The 17,965-nt window shown below is 39.7% G+C and overlaps 1 protein-coding gene across 1 annotated transcript in view; it reads left to right on the top strand.

Annotated features, from left to right (window-relative positions):
* The window catches only part of PCNXL2 (pecanex-like 2 (Drosophila)), a 149,302-nt gene that overhangs the window by 30,608 nt on the left and 100,729 nt on the right, over positions 1-17,965 (top strand). The window contains exons 9-13 of the mRNA XM_010018549.1: positions 4,400-4,535; positions 7,683-7,825; positions 9,214-9,367; positions 9,466-9,498; positions 16,419-16,590. Coding sequence (XP_010016851.1) covers positions 4,400-4,535; positions 7,683-7,825; positions 9,214-9,367; positions 9,466-9,498; positions 16,419-16,590 — 638 coding nt within the window. The remainder of the gene's footprint in view (positions 1-4,399; positions 4,536-7,682; positions 7,826-9,213; positions 9,368-9,465; positions 9,499-16,418; positions 16,591-17,965) is intronic.

Genomic DNA, 17,965 nt, shown 5'->3' with positions numbered 1-17,965 from the left:
AGAGCTGTTATTTGGTAGTACAGTTGGGAACTGCAAATCATCCGCTGCTTCAAAAAAGCAGTATCTACAACTAGTGGAATTTAATCTCAGTCTTGAATTGTGCAGCACTCTGGTCAGATTAGCGCTGGCAGCTTTGTGGTGGGGAGACCTAAGGAGCAATGAGTAGAGATGTAACAAGAGGCCTGTGTGATGAGGTGTAAAAGTGATGGGGATATAAAATGGCAGGGAGGCCATGTTAGGTGAGAAGGACAAAACTGCTCCTTTGGTGGTGGTAGCAAGATGCCAGCCATTCCTGGGCTAACAGGGGTGTCCTATGGGCTGCTGTTGATCCAGTGCCAGTTGAGACACCTATGTTGGACCCCAAGCTGACCATTCTGAAAGGGCACAAATGTCAGGGTGCTTGGAGTTCCTGCTGTGTCATTAGCACTAGTGGCTCTTGTATAACCGGATTGCTCAGATCTCAGTTCAGCGAGTACTTTGAATGTACCTCAGACCAATATCTCAGAAGTGATTGATCATTCTACGTGCAAAAGTAGTGGTTCCCAACTCCAGCTTTTGCTCTGGCTCTTCTTCAAATGTCTCAGCTGTAACTGCTTTGACTTGAGCAGTGTTTCAGTGAGTATTACAAATAGCTTTCATCTATATTATTTATTATCACTCTGGGTATTTGGTACACACAGTTAAGCTTTGTAGTGATCCAGGCTGCTGTCTGAAGCAGTCTAGTGGGATCTCTCTGGGTTTAGGCATATAGGGACCAAGAGGAAGGTGCTTTTTCTTTTATTGTGACTGTTGCAACATTGCTTACAAGGTTCCTTGTCCTTTCTCCTATACGCAGGTTAAAATGAAGTTTAGCCAAGACCTGCAAAACAACTTTATTAATGGGGAATTCTTTGTGGTATGCCTGTATTATGATCTTACCTTGAGAGATGTTCAGACTCAAGGCTAGCTAACCCTTAACAAAGGGGATGACTTAGGCTGGATTATATTTGAATGACTTGGGCCAAATTGTCAGTAGTATAAGGCAACTGTCCCAGACTAATCAGAGAGAGAGAGGAGGAAGATTTTTCCAGTGCGATGTGGTTGTACTAAAACATTCTGAGTGTTATATGATTGCTCAACTAGCTGATGTTTACTCTGTGTTCTTACAAAACTGAATTATGAACCAGAAAAAAAATCCTGACTTTATAACCAGTTACCAGTAGAGGGTGCAATGTAGCTTTTGCATTTGAGCTGCATAGGTTGTATATTTACCAGAGATATTTTTAGTCAATAATCTATTATTCAAAATTTAGTTCAATTATACCTTTGCTTACATTAGCAGTGCAGTTTACTGCAGTAGATCTTGATAACATTAATTTGATTCTGCAAATGACAGATTTTCAATTTAGCAAGATTCCATGTTACACTGTGATCAGCTCTGTTATAATGATTTTATGATTAGAGAGTGTTTGCTCCTATTTATGGATGGTAATAAATTTATGGAATCTAGTTTATAGGCTTACAAAAACACAAACACCACCATCACATTTCTTACTTGTATTTGCTGTCAGTGTGATAATGATGTCACCAGATGAGACATACAGCTTCTATGTAGCTGTGGAAGCAATCCAGCATCAGGGTGTAGCAAGTGAATGTCACAAGAAGGTTGTGTGGAAAACAGGGATAAGGAGGAAAAAATAGCAAATGAGCTGAGGGGAATGGGAGATGAGGAAAGTGTAAGAGGATACAGAGAGATGAGGCTGATGAATAAAAAGTTTAGGAGGCAAAGACCAGATGATGACTTGTGATGTTGGAATTGTTGCTTTGCTAGCTCTGCTTTCCCAACTTCTCTGCTCTAATTGCCTTCACAGGCCTATGAGGCTTCCTTTTCTCCATAGTTTCCCAGCTGCTTGTGGACTTTTCTGCTGGTGGCTGATAGGTGCAGCTATGAAGTTTTTCTGTAAACGCAAAACAGACTATGGGCTCTCTTGGCTTTTTTTGTTATCTTCAAGTCTGGTGGGAGATTATTTGAACTCTTAAGTTTATTCTTGGAAGAAGCCTTATGAGTAAAAGAATTTTGATTTCTGAAAGCAGAGTATCAGGTGAGTATCTTGGCCTATCTAATCTGTCTTTCTGGCATTTCCATTCCTGGTAAATATGGGATAGAGTGCATGGTCCAATCTAGAAATACTCTTGACTCCACTTGACTTTTGTAGAAACATAGCTAAAGATGCAGAAAGTTATTGGAGATTAACTCTTCATTTAGGAAGGCACAAGCAGCTACCATCCTATTCCCCTGCTGTTTTGTTGGGTCGCCTTTTGGGCAGGAATTCCCAGGGTAGTGTTCCTGCATTACCTTTTCTCTGTTGTGAACAGGGAGTCCCAGGGTTGCACCCACAATGACAAAGAACTGGACAGCTCATCCTGAGGAAACAAAACAAAAATAATCTATTGCTTTCCTTCAAGCTGGACAAAGTCACCCTTGAGTAGGGCGCTTCAAAGCAAGCCAAAGGCATGACTGTCCTCTGTAGTCTTTATCTTTGGGAATCTTCCTCCTGGGAGTCATGCATTTAGGCTTCCTCCCCTTTCTTCCTGCCTAAATCTTTCAGTTGAGATCAAGGATTTTGGATCAGTTCCCATCCCCTCTGTACTTTTTAGTGGCTTTTACTGCTGACAAGGTGCTTAACAGGACCCACAAAGAAGATACATTCTTATGGAGGGTTGGCTTGTGGCTGGGACATCAAGTGGGTTGTGTTGGACCAAGTCCTCACTTCCTAGTATGTCCAAAGGGAACATGACAGCTGTCCTGACTCTGTGGAGCAGATCATGCTTCTGCCTGTAGCAGGAGAAGGGGGGAATGCAGGGGAAGCCATTAAGATCAGGAAGATGGGGTGCTGTCATTTCTATTCAACTGGTAGCTCTGCTGGAGTGGCAGATGGTGAATAGTAGGCCTGGGATCCAAGCCTGATAGCAATTCAAGACTCTGAAGAAACTAAACTACCTGGATCAGAGACCAGCAACAGGATGGCCCCTTCGGTGACATTCTGAGGCTGCTGGTGTGCCTATTGGAAGTCCTGGAGGGAAGAAGGAGAGAGTGTGCATGTTTCAAGCTGTTGGTGTGACTCTTTGGCCCTGCTTTTAAGCAATCCAGACATTGAACCTTACCACAGCACAGTGTCACCCACCGCAGCTCAAGTTACCAGCCACAAATTTGCAGGACAGCTATGATTTTAAAATGCCTTTTAAAATGAGCTCAACAAGTGTTATGTTGCAGGCTTTGGGAAGCGGTGCCCAAAGGCTAGGATGGTTGAGTTATCTGAAATTGATAAGGTGGCTTGGGGGCAAGCATAAGGGTATGCAAGATGAGAGTTTTATTCTTCGTCCTGCCACAGGTTTCCTGGGTGACTGTAGGCAGATCACTCTAGTGTCTTCCTGCTTGTCTTTCCTTTGTGGAAAATAGGAACAATAGGTATTGACTACCTTGTATGAGCACCAAGGTGCTTTTACCTCTTTTAGATAAAAAAGTAGTAAGAGCATTAGGCAGGCATCTAGATGCAGAGGGGTAAGGAGCTCAAAGCAGGGTGCCTGATGTAGAAGTCCCATTTGGCAGAGAATAAACAAGAAGTATTCAAAATAGGTCTTTTCCTCAAGTAACATTTCATTTCAATATAGTTCTTACTGAGACCCAGTCAGTCATGCCATGTTAGCACACTATTTCTGCAACTATACAGGTATCACTGCACTAAGCGCAGATTTCCTCAAGTACTGCATCTACAACACAAAGGCATAAACATGGGGAAAAAGGGAAAAATAGCATCTTGCCCAGGGCCCTCTCAGGGTGAGTTTACATTCAGTGAAGGGAATATCTGTATCTGAACTAGCCTTTTGTTAATTAGATCATGTATTGTTGTCATCTTGCTAGGGCAGGCAGAAGTTCTTGTAGCCTGAATCCTCAGTAGGGTGAATTACTACTTGCTGAATTCAGTGCAGGTGAGGTCAGAGTAGCTTGGTACATAAGTGAGCTTGTTTGAAAGCTAACCCAGGATCTCTGCAGTAACTATCCTGCAGTTTTGCTGTGTAGATAAAGCCGCCTTTGACCTGAATTATTATGAGTGGATAGAAAAAGGCACTTCTGAAGTGTGATTCATTGTAAGTGTTCATCTCAGGATGAGAAAAAACGAGATACAGAGAGGTATCTGTTTCTCTGTGGTGGATGCAGTAGATAGAGCATGTGTATCCAAATGTGGGTGTTACCTGCTTTGTGGACACAGGCTAGATTTCAGGCAGGGAGGTGGAAGGCTCCATGTCCTGTGAGTGAACCAGAAACATAATTACAGGCTTCTCACTGTAATATTTCAGAAATACTAGGAAAATACTGCTTCTTAAAACAATCTCTTTCACTTCTTCCCTCTGTGCCCAGTGAATTACAGTTCAGCTCCTCTAGTACTACCACTTCAGAGAGCCAAGAACCATCTTCCAGGGATCAAGCAGCAAGTGCGCTTCAACAGCAGCTCCTGCTGATGGTGGCACGAAGGACCCTTTCAGAAAGCCCGCGGGTATGTTGTAGTATCTCTGTTTCTAGCATCTTGATGAACTGCTTCATAAACAAATGCTGCAGGCTTGTTCCTGAGACAGTTTTGTTGATTTTTCTTTACTACTTTGCTTGGTATTGCTCATGTGGGAGAAGATGTATTTTATGTTGAGGGATGCAATTCAGCTGCTTTCTACGACACTGAGTAGTATCCTAGGGGAGTATTTAAAGACTCCATCACCTAAAAAGTTGATCTTCTGTCTTCTATCTTCATTCTTATTTTGTCTGAAAGAAAGAGAACACAGCAGTTAGGGTTTCAGATGCACCACTGGATTTTAATAGTTTAAAGTGTTCATTCCAAATTCAGTGCTATCCTAAAACCTCATGTCTGGTTTCACTTTTCTGAATCAGGCAACCAGGCTTCTGGATGTCTGTTGTGGAATGTCAAAGCCATCTCCTTGATGTAGCTGGCAAAAGAAAAAGGCCCTCAGAGTTCAGTTTGTATGGTAATATGTGGACATGAACTTTACAATGTTTGGGGTCTGTGACCAATGGCTTAAGGCAGTAACCTGCTTTTACAATTCCATTTATAATAAGTTTAACCTTCTCTTTTCTTCCATGACAGATTCTAATTTGATATTTATGAATAACCTTAAAATGCCAGTTAATTATCTTTCATCTTAGATTTTGCACAGAATTCAAAGCTAGCAGCAACTTGTATAGAAGAACTATGTTAAATTTAAAATCAGGAAAATTTTCTGAATTGTGTATTTCATATTTGGACAGAATCTTTCCTCTAACGGCTTGGATGTTTTCCAGATATTTTTAATCTTGTAAAAAATGCCTGTAAATTAGAGAACAATAGTCATTCCTTTTCCCCTCCGTCTTCTGAGAAAACTGCACCATTTAAAAGACATATTGCTCAAGATCACATAGCAAGTTTGTAACAGGGCCAGGCAGTAATTTCAGAACTTCCTGGTTTCTGATTATTTTATTTTTTTTATTAAACGTGAAATTATGAGCCTTTGTAAGTCAGGAAAATTTCTGTCATCGATTTCAATGAAGCTAGGGTTTCAGGCTGTCTCTGACACAAAGTAAATTTATGAAGTGAACTTTTATAAGCCCTTTTTTTGATAGAAGGCACAATTAGGCTTAGTGACTTGCTCAGGACTAGTCAGAGAGTTTCCCAAACACAGCTCCAGAATGTGGTTCCAGCCTAAGTGCTGCAAGCCTCATGTACTGGACTTCATCCAAATGTTACAGTTCCTCGGGAGCCAAGATGTTCACTTACACTCTCAGTTAAGCATGTGTTAAGCTGTTCTGAAGACCAAACAATGAGATCCTCAGGAGTTTTTAATGGACTTTATGCCACCATTTTGATTTTTTTGGTTTTATTTCATTAGTTATAGTGAGCATCTAGATCAGATGAGTGAAATGAATGATTGCAGTTGATTGAGTTTCACATTACTTTCTGTTGGGGAAATAGGACCCAAGCGAAATAGAACTGTGTCGGTATTAGCAACTGTAGTATTATTTTAAAATACCTTTTTTTGTTTGTTTGTTTTTTTGTTAAAAATGCTCAAACTCCACAATTGACTTGTTGAAGTGGCAATAGAAATACTAAAATTTGGAGTACCTAAACTACTTTTAGATTCTAAGACCAGTGTGGTGAAGGGATTGCAATCAGTCTCACAGCTGTTAAGTTACTTGGAATTGTTGATAAATGGGAGAATGCTGAATGGCCTGGCATCCCCTTGCATGTCTGAACACTCAGTAACATGAGTGAGTCCTGTGCTGATAATGGCTGAGTTGTCTGGCACTGCACTTTTAGTCAGTTGAGTGCATGAGATAAACTGCGTAAACTTGAATTTCTTTCCCCAAAGCTTAAACCAGCCTGTTTGCACTTGCCAGCAGACTGGGGATATCAGTGAGTTGGTTCCCAGCTGACACACAGCTATACATTGTCACATGTAAATTATGAGTAAAATTCCTTCTCCTGGAAAGTGAAAATTAGAAATTATTCCAATAATCTGAGAGAAAATGTAACAATTCCTTCGTGCAGGTGGACAGTTTGTTTAAAAAACCGTGTTTTGCTAACAGTTACAAATCAAGAAGATGGTCAATTACTTCACACGGAAATCCCCTTCTCTGACAAGGAAAGTTAATCTAACAGAGATTGCCTGGAGTTCCATAATAGATATAATTGTTATCTAATTTTGATTAATTATCTTTAACAATGGGTGGGGGCCTAGAAGGAGGTTGAAAGTCACTAGGAAGCTCAAATTCTTCTTGAAATAAAAACAAGTCATTCCCTCCTGCCATAAAATCAGTTACTGGTGTTCCTTGGAAAGAAATCACTACTTTGCAGAGGGTATTTTTGTTCTGTTGTCTAGCTTTGCAGGCTTGGCTGATGGTCTGTAGATAAGCCTCCATCGCCACAAGTGTTGGTGAAGGAGTGCAGGTATAGAGTTGGAGATCTGAAATGCAAGTTGGAGATCTGAAAGGCAAGAAAAGGCCTTAGAGTCTAACAAAAGCAGTATTCAAAAGGATGGATTTATGATTGTGATGGTAAGATTAGAAACTCTTAAACTAGTGATGTTTATGATGCTTGTGCTTGTTTGCAATTTGGTTTTACTCCTCTTGCTATTCTTGAGGATGCACACCTCGTGGTAGTAGAAGCATGTTGGGAAAGATAAGCAAAGCTGTGTTCTGGAAGGGGAGCTGATGAGTCACGCCTCTAGGCTTTAAAGCCTACTTGATCTTTTTGATTAAAAAGAAGGATCTGTCCTATCATGTGTGGTTTTGTGTTGTTCTGTAATTAGTCTGACACATGGAAAAATCTTCAAATAGGAACTTGAGACAAACAGTGGATTAGGACAAAAATTAATTATTTTTAAATGAGTATTTAGTATGTATGTTTAAAGCATATTACCACTCTTGAGCTCCAAAATTCATACAGCTTCTGTCCATCTGCAGTTATTAAGCTGGTGTGATATTTTCATTTCTAATTTAAACCGAAAGACAATAAATATGCTTCCACTATTTCTTTTTTGAAAGAAAAAATATAAAAAAATCTGAACCTTCAGATAAATTCAGCCCTTTAAACACCTGCTTTGCTGGCAGCCATATGTCAATGTGAAAGTTTTGTGTATTTCTGGTTGTTTTTTTAAAGCAAGCCAGCCAGGACCCTGAGGATTCTGCATGTTCTTCAGCACAGCGGAAACTGAACAGACAGTTTTACAGATTTATTATATTCCCTGGCAAATGGATCAAAGTCTGGTATGATCGTCTCGCCTTGTTGGCATTGTTGGACAGGTAAGATGTCTTTTTTTTAATGTGACTCTATGTAGCGTTGCAGCGGGTGGCTCCACATGTTCATAGAGCAATGCAGACCACTAGAGGAAAAAAGTGAGCACTGTGTTAGTGTTTTATGTTCAGGTTGAGTAGATAGGTGCTTGTTTGCTTTACGTTTAAAACATTTAAAGAAAATGTTTTCCTTCAGAGTTGGTTTTGGTAGTTCTTGCTAACCTTCATCTTCAAGCAGAGACTTTGATTCATGTGAGCACCAGGCCTGTAGGATAGTCTTTAATTTCACTCTCAGCTGTTAGATCAATGGCTCTGAGCTTTCTGATGAGATTTCCCCCCCCCCCCCCCGCTAAAATAGAGGAATAGGTGGGTCCCAAGGTATTGTAACAACAAAGAACTCCAACCTTTAAGAAAAAAACCCAAACAATAGAGTGGTATTAGGAGGAGCTCCTTCAGTGGCTCCCTCTTCCAGTTCACATTTATTTGTTCATAGAAAATTTCTTGTGTTGGCATCTCTCTTTTTTCTAGTTCTCAAGCTTCATTTGACATTGAATCTTCAGGTAATGTATAGTGACAACACAGGCAGTACCCTTTGCTAGCAAACTTCATGTGGTAATCTGCCAGACTCCTAGGACTTTAAAACATGTTAGCCTACATACCTAATGGCTGCTGGCTGTCCTATCTCTGCTATTGGGTGGGTGCTATGCCATGTATTTTAATGTGGGGTCCACATCTTAAACTTCAGATGAGTTTTATATGCTCCAGAAATCAGGCTGTATAGTCAGGGAGCTTAGGTCCAGAGCAGATACTTACCTGTGGTGTCTCACCTCTCTGTTGCAATCACCTGGAAAGCATGTTCTGATAAAGTTTTTTGTTATAGCTTGAATATTAACATTGTTTTTTATCTCAGCTTCCATGTTCTAATAGAACAGATAAAACTAATAAAACATCAGATGACAAATTCGGTCTTTCATCCAATTCTCTGTTGTCAGATGTATATTTTTCACTAATTGAATGCCTTATTTCCTCATTTAAATGTTGTTTGTTCACGTGTGGGGTTTTTTTTGGGTTGGTTTTTTTTTTGTGGTTGCATTTTTCTGGTTGCGTGTTTGTGGGGTTTTCTGTGCAATTATATTTGAGATCTAAGATTGGAGGGTGCTGAACTTCAGTGCATTGCCTTTATTTCCTATACATTTTAGCTGTCATTGTGGATAAGGTCTTTGGCACAGCAGTTAAATAGTGTTGAAGATGAAAATGTAGTTTTGGGAGCAAAACCTCAGATCCTATAAATTCTGAGAGCTCTAGCATTGATAGTTCATACCAGCTGCAAATGGACCTGCCTTGCTCTAACAAATATATAAATATTTATATTTCTCTTAACACTTTTATTCGCATAGGACAGAAGATATAAAGGAGAATGTATTTGCTGTACTTCTAGTAGTTCTTGTTTCACTTCTTGGATTCCTGACTCTGAATCAAGGCTTCTGTAAAGACTTCTGGGTTCTGTTGTTCTGTCTTGTGATGGCCAGCTGCCAGTATTCTCTCCTAAAGGTAGGGACCAAGTTCATATCCAGTTGCTGAATTCTCTTCTAACTTTTGACAAAGACAAAATTCTGTAAGCAAACTTTTTTTTTCTGTTTTGTTTTTAGAGCGTTCAGCCTGATCCTGCTTCACCAATACACGTAAGTCTCAGCCAGTAGAACAAGTCTTTCTCCCTTATTATTACTTGGGTACTGTGAAACAGTTGGCTGTTCAGTGAAACACAGGTGTAAGTAGTTTGCTGTTCTATGTGCTTTATGAAAATCAGCAAGATCCTGTCTGTGATTTTAGACTTCGTACTACGTTTAACGTATCTTAAGCTATTTGAATATATCAGTGCTATTAGAAAAGTGCTTTTTCTTTAAGCGAGAATATGCAGTAAAAACAAATGCCTCTGGAGCAGTTTGCTGAAATTGAATCCTGTAGCATCAGAGAAGCCTCATCTTTGCTTTCCTTCAGAAACGATAACTGAAAACATCAGAATTTCCAGATTAGCAGCTCACTCATTGGTTAGTTGGGTCTCTAATTTTTTTTTTTATTTACATAATTTTTTTTTTTTCTTTTTTTTTTTTTAATTTATTTTCTTAAATCTGGTATTGCAGATGTATTTCTCAACAGTATGATAAACTCACGGGTGCTTTCCCTTTGTTATAATATTATCACAATGGTGACAACCACCTTGCAAAGAAACAGTTCCTTACCCAAGTCTGTCCTCATTATAGGGCTGTTCAGGAGCATCATCCTACAACTGCAGCCTGACTCCTCCGCATGTCAGTGTCTCACTGTTTTTGATTTGCAGATCTTGGTAAACATTTCAGTGGTCACAAGGTCCCTTGCCTTCCTTTTACACTGGCTGCTTAGTTGCTCACGCGTATTATTTAGCTTATTTAGTTTTTGAGGACTCTCTATTTTCCTTTAGATTTTGAAAACTGCCAGTCTGCTGGATCATTTCCCTTTGCCAAGGAGCAATTGGTTTTGTCAGTTTAGAGGTTAGATATACAGGCTGAGCTTGAAATTGAGGTTATTACAAGTGTGTGCTACACATTTCACTGAGATGCATTTCAGAAGATTTTTAGTTTTTTTTTCCATGCCAGTTACTATGGAGTGAACTTATGGTATTGTTGGTTATAATGCATTCACAGGAAATACCTATCTGCATGAAAAGCAGGGAAGGCTAATAGGCAGCAACTTATACATTGTAGGGTAATATTTTCAATACATTGAAGAAATACTTCTATTTCAGTGAGAAGCTGTTTTCTGGAGGGACTAAAATAATATTGCTTGTTAGTTCAACTAGGACCTGTGCAGACATAATAAGGTGAACTGTAATGAAATAGTTTGCACTTATTCAGACATAAGTAGTGTGTACATGTGTTTAGAGTGGGTGGCAAACAGTTTTATCAAATCTTCATTATGAACCTATCTAGCTCATACTTTCTTATACTATTAAAGACAAGTAGCTAATGAAGTTAAAACTGAACACTTTATGTGCAGAATCCAGGTTTGCATTTCGGACTCCCACAGTATTGTTACAACTGTTATTCACAATATTGTATTCTGTCAGTCATGCAGCAGTCTAGCAAAGTAGCAAAAGGTATATTCCCATCTTCCATACGCTTTCCTAAAATTTTTTCAGGGATGTTTCCTTGCAGACTTTTTGATGCACCAGGTGAATTCCAGTGGAAATAAAGTTCAGAGTTTTTCCACAGAGGGTTTTAAAGGTGGGAGGCATTATAGATCAAGTTCAAATAGAAGCCTATCTGTTTCTACATCATATGTTTTTAACGCGATAGATATTTGTAAAGGTTTGCTTGAGCTAGTAAGCACCACAAAAATAAGACAAGTTGATGAGAAAAAATACTCCATGTGCTGTTTCATAATTCATGTGACTGCATTAAAATGAAAGAGAATAACATCTCTTGATGTTAATGTAAGGATGCAGAATAGCAGAGGGATTAAAGAATGATCAGTACCATGTCCATGAATGAAAATTAAAATGCAGATGAGATTTTTCAGTGTGAAACAAACCATCACGAGCCTTAAATTTGCACACTGAATTAATTTCTGTTCTTGGATCCATGAGTAGTCACTAATGCCTTATGTTTTCCATGCCTGCCAAGGAGGTTCCAAACTTCTTCCCTATCTCTCACAAGCAGACTTCATTACTGTTTGATGTGACTTTGTCAACTCTAGCCTATACTGTTTTGAAAGACTCTACTTTAAAATACTACCCAGTGAATTCAGAAAACACAGTGCCTACTAAAGCATAAGCTTTAGTTCTGAACTCCTTCTGAGCACCGGTGTATTCACTTCCTGGTGTTGAGGAAGAGCTGGCTAACAAGACCCTACAAAGTCTGGTAGTCTGGTACAATTCTAATAGATATAAGATTACTTCTTGCCCCCCCCCACCCCATGCTGTGACAGATAGGGTCTCCGAGCTGATCACTGTATATTGTCCGTATGCTGCCACTGTGGCAAGGGATGAGTTTCAGTATATAGAGAAGAACCTATCTAACTCAGCTAATGCTTGGAATTTTATATTCATTTATACTCATTGATTTGTGGTAATAGTTCTGTTCTGATTAGCTTTAGTGTTTTAAGCTGGAACTTCCCAGGTTCTACAGCTAATGCTGGCCACTGGTGTTTATTGTAGATGCAGGTTTAGTACTGTTGCCTGCTACAAGACGAGAGCCTAATTTTCCTGTCAGCCTGTACTTTAGCCTTTCTAGTTCTGGAGCTCGTGGCCTTTAGTTCCTCTTCACACAGAGGTATGTAGTTGTGGGATCAGGAAATTCTGGAACAGTCTTCTCACTGGAGTGGTGGGAAGAAAATAAAATCCATCCCAAGTGTCAGGTTTTTTTATCAACAGCAGAATATATAAGGGGAGGTGCCAGTGACTGCAGTGTATTGAATTCAGAGATACAAGAGATCCTTGTCCTGTGCGTTTCAAGGTTTTAGACAAGTGGCTCTGACTGAGATGTTTCTTAATACTGGCTGGAGGCAGCAGCAGATTAGGCAATAGACACTGTCTGTAGTAAATGGGTATATAGAAGGATCATAAAAGCTTGTCTGTAAGTACCTCATAAGACACCTGATTAGGTCAGGATCTGGCTCAGGTTTATGAAGGCATTTGAGCTTTGAAAGACTGCAGTCATGCTCTTAATAAGATTCACAGAATCACTTGCATAACTTCCTTGTCTCAGTCCCATTACCTGCCATAGCAGTAGGCAGTTTCATAAATCCCATAAGGCACTTAAAATGTATTTTTAATTTGTCCCTGTAAGCTTTTCTGTAGAACCGAGCATCACACTTTTCTTTTGTCTTTTTCCTCTTGTATGTGTGCACCCGCAGGCAAAAAAATCATTAGATCTTTCTGAGATTCCCCCATCAAAATGCCTTGCAGTCAAAAGTATTATTTTACTAAATGGAAGTGTTTGTGAAATTATTCTAGCTTTGTTGAAAATCTTAATATTTTAATCAAAATACAAGATGCACCAGTGCTATGTCTGTAGGATGTGAATATGTTTCTGAAATACTCATGAGAAACACGGACCTGAAAAAGTCAGTGTCGTTTTTTGGCAGACTTAGGGAAAGGAAGAGTTTTCACTGAAATTTTTATCAGCAGAGAAAAAATGATTGTTCAACAAATGAGATGTAAAATATAGAAGGAATCTTGCTGTATTATTTAGATTCTTCTGAAGAATGCAGAGTGGAGTAGTTTCACCAAGATGAAATCTGATTTGCATGTCAAAATTCGATGAATTTGTCTAGTAGAACAAAATGAGCCCTTAACAGCTAAAATATCTTACATTGCATTGACAAATGCCCATTTTGGTGAAGGGCTGCCTAGCTTGGCCTGTCACTGCTTTTCCTTTGTTTCTAAAACCTTGGAAAGAGGAAATGTAACGTCCATCCACTGGCTGTGGCTTTCAGGAGGTGATGCACCATCCCAGTGATCTTCTTTCTCCTAGAAGGTGTGCACTGTTAGCCTCAAACTAATCCTGTCCCAAATAATCCGCTCACACAAGGGATGTAGATGCCACTGTAATACAACACTAATACCCACAGCCATTCCTCTTTCTTGTGTTTACCGTTCCCCAGATGTGGGTATTGGAGTATTCGTTGTGCTCTGGGAAGCTCATTCAGCTCCAGCACACCCCAAGCAACATGACAGCTGTGCAGCCAGTGTCTTTCTGGGTGCATTGCTGCTGTGTTCCTTTGCTTCTGTTGATCTGATGGTAGGCAAGAGTTCTTGTTCAGGATTCTGTCTCATTTCCCACTGTCACCTGAAAAATAGGGAAGGTTGGTTTTGCTCACATTTTGCTATGTTCAAACAGCCTTTGAAAGCTTCTTCCTCAATCCTAACAAGCATCATTGATGTTAGCATGGTAAATGTGATTTAATTAGTATATAAGAGAACAGACTGTTTCTGGCAGAAGGGGTGATCATCTAGTCCAACTGTCTGACCAATTCAGGGGTGACAGAAAGTTAAAGTGTGTTAAAGGCATTGTCCAAATCCCTCTTAAACACTGACAGACTTGGGGCATTGATCACTTCTCTAGGAAGCCTGTTCTGGTGTTTGACTGCTCTCTCGGTAAAGAAATGCTTCCTAATGTCCAATCTAAACCTCCCCTGGTGCATCTTTGACCCATTCCCATATGTCCCATCAGCGGATCCCAGGGAGAAGAGATCAGCACCTCAGTTGCCACTTCCTCTCCTCTGGAAGCTGTAGAGAGCAATGAGTTCATCCCTCAGCTTCCTCCTTTCCAAACTAGACAAGCCCAAAGTCCTCAGCTAAGCACCAGCTCTGTTGCCCCCCTCTGGGCACATTCAAGGATCTTCATATCCTTCTGAAATTGTGGGACCCAGAAGTGCACGTAGTACTCAATGTGAGGCTGTACCAGTGCTGAATACAGGGGGATCACCACCTCTTCTGACTGGCTGTTTGTGCTGTGTTGGTGCACCCCAGGATGCAGTTTGCCCTCTTGGCTACTGGGGCACACTGCTGACTCACACTAAGCCTGCTGCTGACCAGTACCCCAGATCCCTTTCTGCAGGGCTGCTCTCCAGCCACTCATCTCCCAGTTTAATGCATGCGCCCAGCATTACTCCGTCCTAGGTGCAGAATCTGGCATTTCAACTTGCTAGATTTCATCCCATTAATCACAGCCCAATGTTACAATCTATCTAGATACCTCTGCAAGGCTTTCTGTCCCTCAAGAGAGACAACAGCACCTCCCAGTTTAGTATCATCAGCAAACTTGCTAATGGTACATTCAACTCATGCATCCAGATGGTGGATAAATGTCATCTGGTTGATAAATTGAATGGAATAGGCCCTTAGATTGAGCCCTGAGGAGCATCACTGGTGAGTGGTCGCCAGCCAGGTGTAGCCCATTTTACTGCAACCATTTGAGCTCTGCCCTTCAGCCAGTTCTTTACCCAGCACTTCCTGAACTACTTTAGATGTTAAGAGTTAAATATGCACTGTAAACATAATTGAGTATGTCAGTGTTCTGCTTGGAACTGAAAGGTGTATGGAGCTAAACCTCTGGACTTAGTCATCAACTCCATCTTACCCAAAGGCCTTCAAATAATTATCAGGCAAAGATAAAGCCTGGGCTCCATAATTCAAAAGACAAGACAGGAATGTAACATCATGATAAAAGACTTTGGTCTGGCGTGCACATCAGGATATAAATCATTAAGCAATTGTTTAGATGCAATATTTACTGGTTTCTTTTCCTAAGGTATATCTCATATTTAAGATAAATGAACTGACATTTGAAATCAACCAGAAAGTAATATTTTAAGTGATTTTTTTTTTTTTTTTAAAGAAGTCAGATTCTTATCCTTATAATCTTCCTTTGATTATTTCATGGACATGTGTCTTATTTTAAAATAAAAAAAAGGAAAAAAGCATTAGTGAAATTGAAACTCTGATTGAATAGCTACAATTTGTCAGTCTGACTTGATTCTTATTCTATGGATATGAGGTACAGTATTAGCCCACTAATTCCTTGCAATCTGCCACCTTGTTAACTGATTGATCCCAAAAGAGAGAACAGATCCGTTAATAGTAATGCTAACTTATGAGCTTGGCTGGCAGCCAAACAAATACAAATCAGTAAGACTCAAAAAAGAAATACATTTTATTATACTCATTTAAATTACATGTTAGAAATAAGAATGGTTTTGCAGCAGCTTTATGCAAGGCAAACTTGAATCTTCGTCACTTTGCTCCTGGCCTTTCACACTCAAGGAATCTTTTGACTCACCAGCATTTAAAACGTCTTCTTTCCCAGGAGAACTATTAAGATTTTTCTTAAACATCTATTATTCTCCATGGCCCGGAGCCCCACAGCAGTGTTCTGTAGGATTAGTGCAAATCAGTCGTGTGAGAGATGTGTACGAAAGACGTAAGATAAGGATCCTTCTGTATATTAATTCCTTTGGATCGTCATTTCAAAGTGCTGCACGAGAGAGAGATCAGAAATTGCTGATGTGTCAACCCTCTCCAGGAAGGACACTGATTTGCTGTCAAGTAGCTCAAATCAACAGACAAAAATTGAACTGTATTGGTGCAAGAAGTCAATCCCCGTGCCTCACAATGCACCTTGGAGGTGCTCTACTATATTTTTAGTTCCCAGGATGTAATTAAAAGTTAATTTAAATTTCATAAAGTAAAAAAAAAAAGGAAAAAGAAAAAAGGCCAAGCTAACCGAGTAAACATTCATTAAAATAAAAATAATATAGATATTTAAACAGATTGCAATTTTTTTTTTTTTCTCCACAGAAATTTACGACTTCTGCAATTAGTGTGTTTGGAAAGGTCCAGAAATGATTGCTGGAGTTAGTCTTAACTGCTTTTTGTGCCTTTTGAAAGTCTCCTCTGGAGAAGATAAAATACCTTGTAACATTTTTATTATTAATTAGTGTGTATAAGTCTTTAAAATATTTTTCTTCCTCCTGACCCTCTCTCCAGTTCAATGCAGTGAATGCAGTAGGTGAATGAATACAAAATTCAAACTCTTCTTTCTTTAACTTTTATTTTTTTTTCCAGGGGCACAATAAAATCATAATCTACAGCAGACCTGTATATTTTTGTATTTTATGTGGCCTTATTTTGCTGCTGGATGCTGGATCTAAAGACACAAATCCTCCAGTTTATACAATGTATGGCTTGAAGCTCTTTTCGCCTAGATCTCTCCAGTCAGCCAGAGACCATGTAATAGGTGAGTCAATATTTTTCCTAGGACTGTAAAAATGAATTGAGTGTTAGCCAGGGAAGTCTGTGTTTTCCCATGTTGGCAATCAAACACATGTTATGGAGGCACAACTCTAAGTCAAATTGATAGAAACATTTGGAATGACTTAAGATGAGGGGGTCGGGGGACAGCTGGAAACCTTCCCTTATGTAAAAGGAGTTCTTAATGAAATGAGGTTCATAGACAAGTCTCTATAGAAAACTAAAAGTCACTGATGTTATTAGCAAAAGACATCATCTGTGAAATGCAGTTAATCTTTGTAAAGGCTTGTCTGTGCAGAGCAGTTACTGTGGAATAAGCTGAGTTTTAAATGTAATGCCTAGAAGCTAATTCATGCCAAGTCCTCAGATGGACATACTTCCACTCATGAGGAATGTGCTTTTTCTAGGTTTAGTTTAATCTTGCTGTCCATGCGATGAGTTAGTGTGGAGCAGCCGCGTCACAGTAGCTCTTCCAACCTGTTTCCTTTTGGAATCACATTCTGGGGTGGCTGAGAACATTCAGATATTGCCCCAAAATGGGACTGATGATCCTTTGGCACTAATTTGGAGTGGCCACAACTGGAAATGCCCCATTCTCTCAGGGCACTTCTTCCTATAACACACTTGCAGTCTGTAGCTGTAATGCTGCTCTAGTTGTGTCACAGATACAAGTGCTGAACTGGACTCAGGTCTGGTAGCGCCACACTGTTTGGTATGAAATAGAAAAGTTTAAGTTTACTGTAAAAGTTATGAAAACTTCCCTGTGTCGCAGTGTACCGCAGATGACCCATTGGTTTGTGAATTTGGAATCAGGAAAGACTACTGTAGTAGATGAAAAACTTTGTGGTATTAAGTGTATGACCTTTGAGGTCTTTGTTCACCGGTGACTGTTGTACTTGCTTTTTGCTGTACTCAAGTCTCAGGCTATTACTGCCTGAAAGGAATACAATTTTAAGGAAAGCCTTCTGGTCCTTTATATGGTTTCATTGACTCCCAATTCTTCTCACCAGAAACAGGGGAATAATGAATACCTGCAGCTCACTTATTTTCATTAGCTTCTTCCATTATTTTCCTTTGGTCTCATTGAAGTTTCTTCTTACATCTTATTTTCTCTGCCTGTCAAAGGTGAGCAGTAAAAATGCTGATAAATAATTCAACAGGAATCTTAAATGACACTTGGGATAGAGATAAATGAAAAACTGTAGCAACCAGTATAAGAAAACAAAGTGTGGTTATAAATGTGCTAATTTTGGGTGGCCGCAACAGAGATAGTAGAGCAGGTTCTTGAAACAGCCTGGAGGGAATGTGGGAGAGAGGAAATACAGGCTCATCTCCCCAGCTGGTACCTGTTCAGCAAGAGG

The sequence above is a fragment of the Nestor notabilis genome, unplaced genomic scaffold (genome assembly GCF_000696875.1).
Source record: "Nestor notabilis isolate BGI_N333 unplaced genomic scaffold, ASM69687v1 scaffold6827, whole genome shotgun sequence".
Lineage (NCBI taxonomy): Eukaryota > Metazoa > Chordata > Aves > Psittaciformes > Psittacidae > Nestor > Nestor notabilis.
Note: the sequence above shows the minus strand (reverse complement) of the source record. Positions and strands in the feature narration are given on the sequence as shown.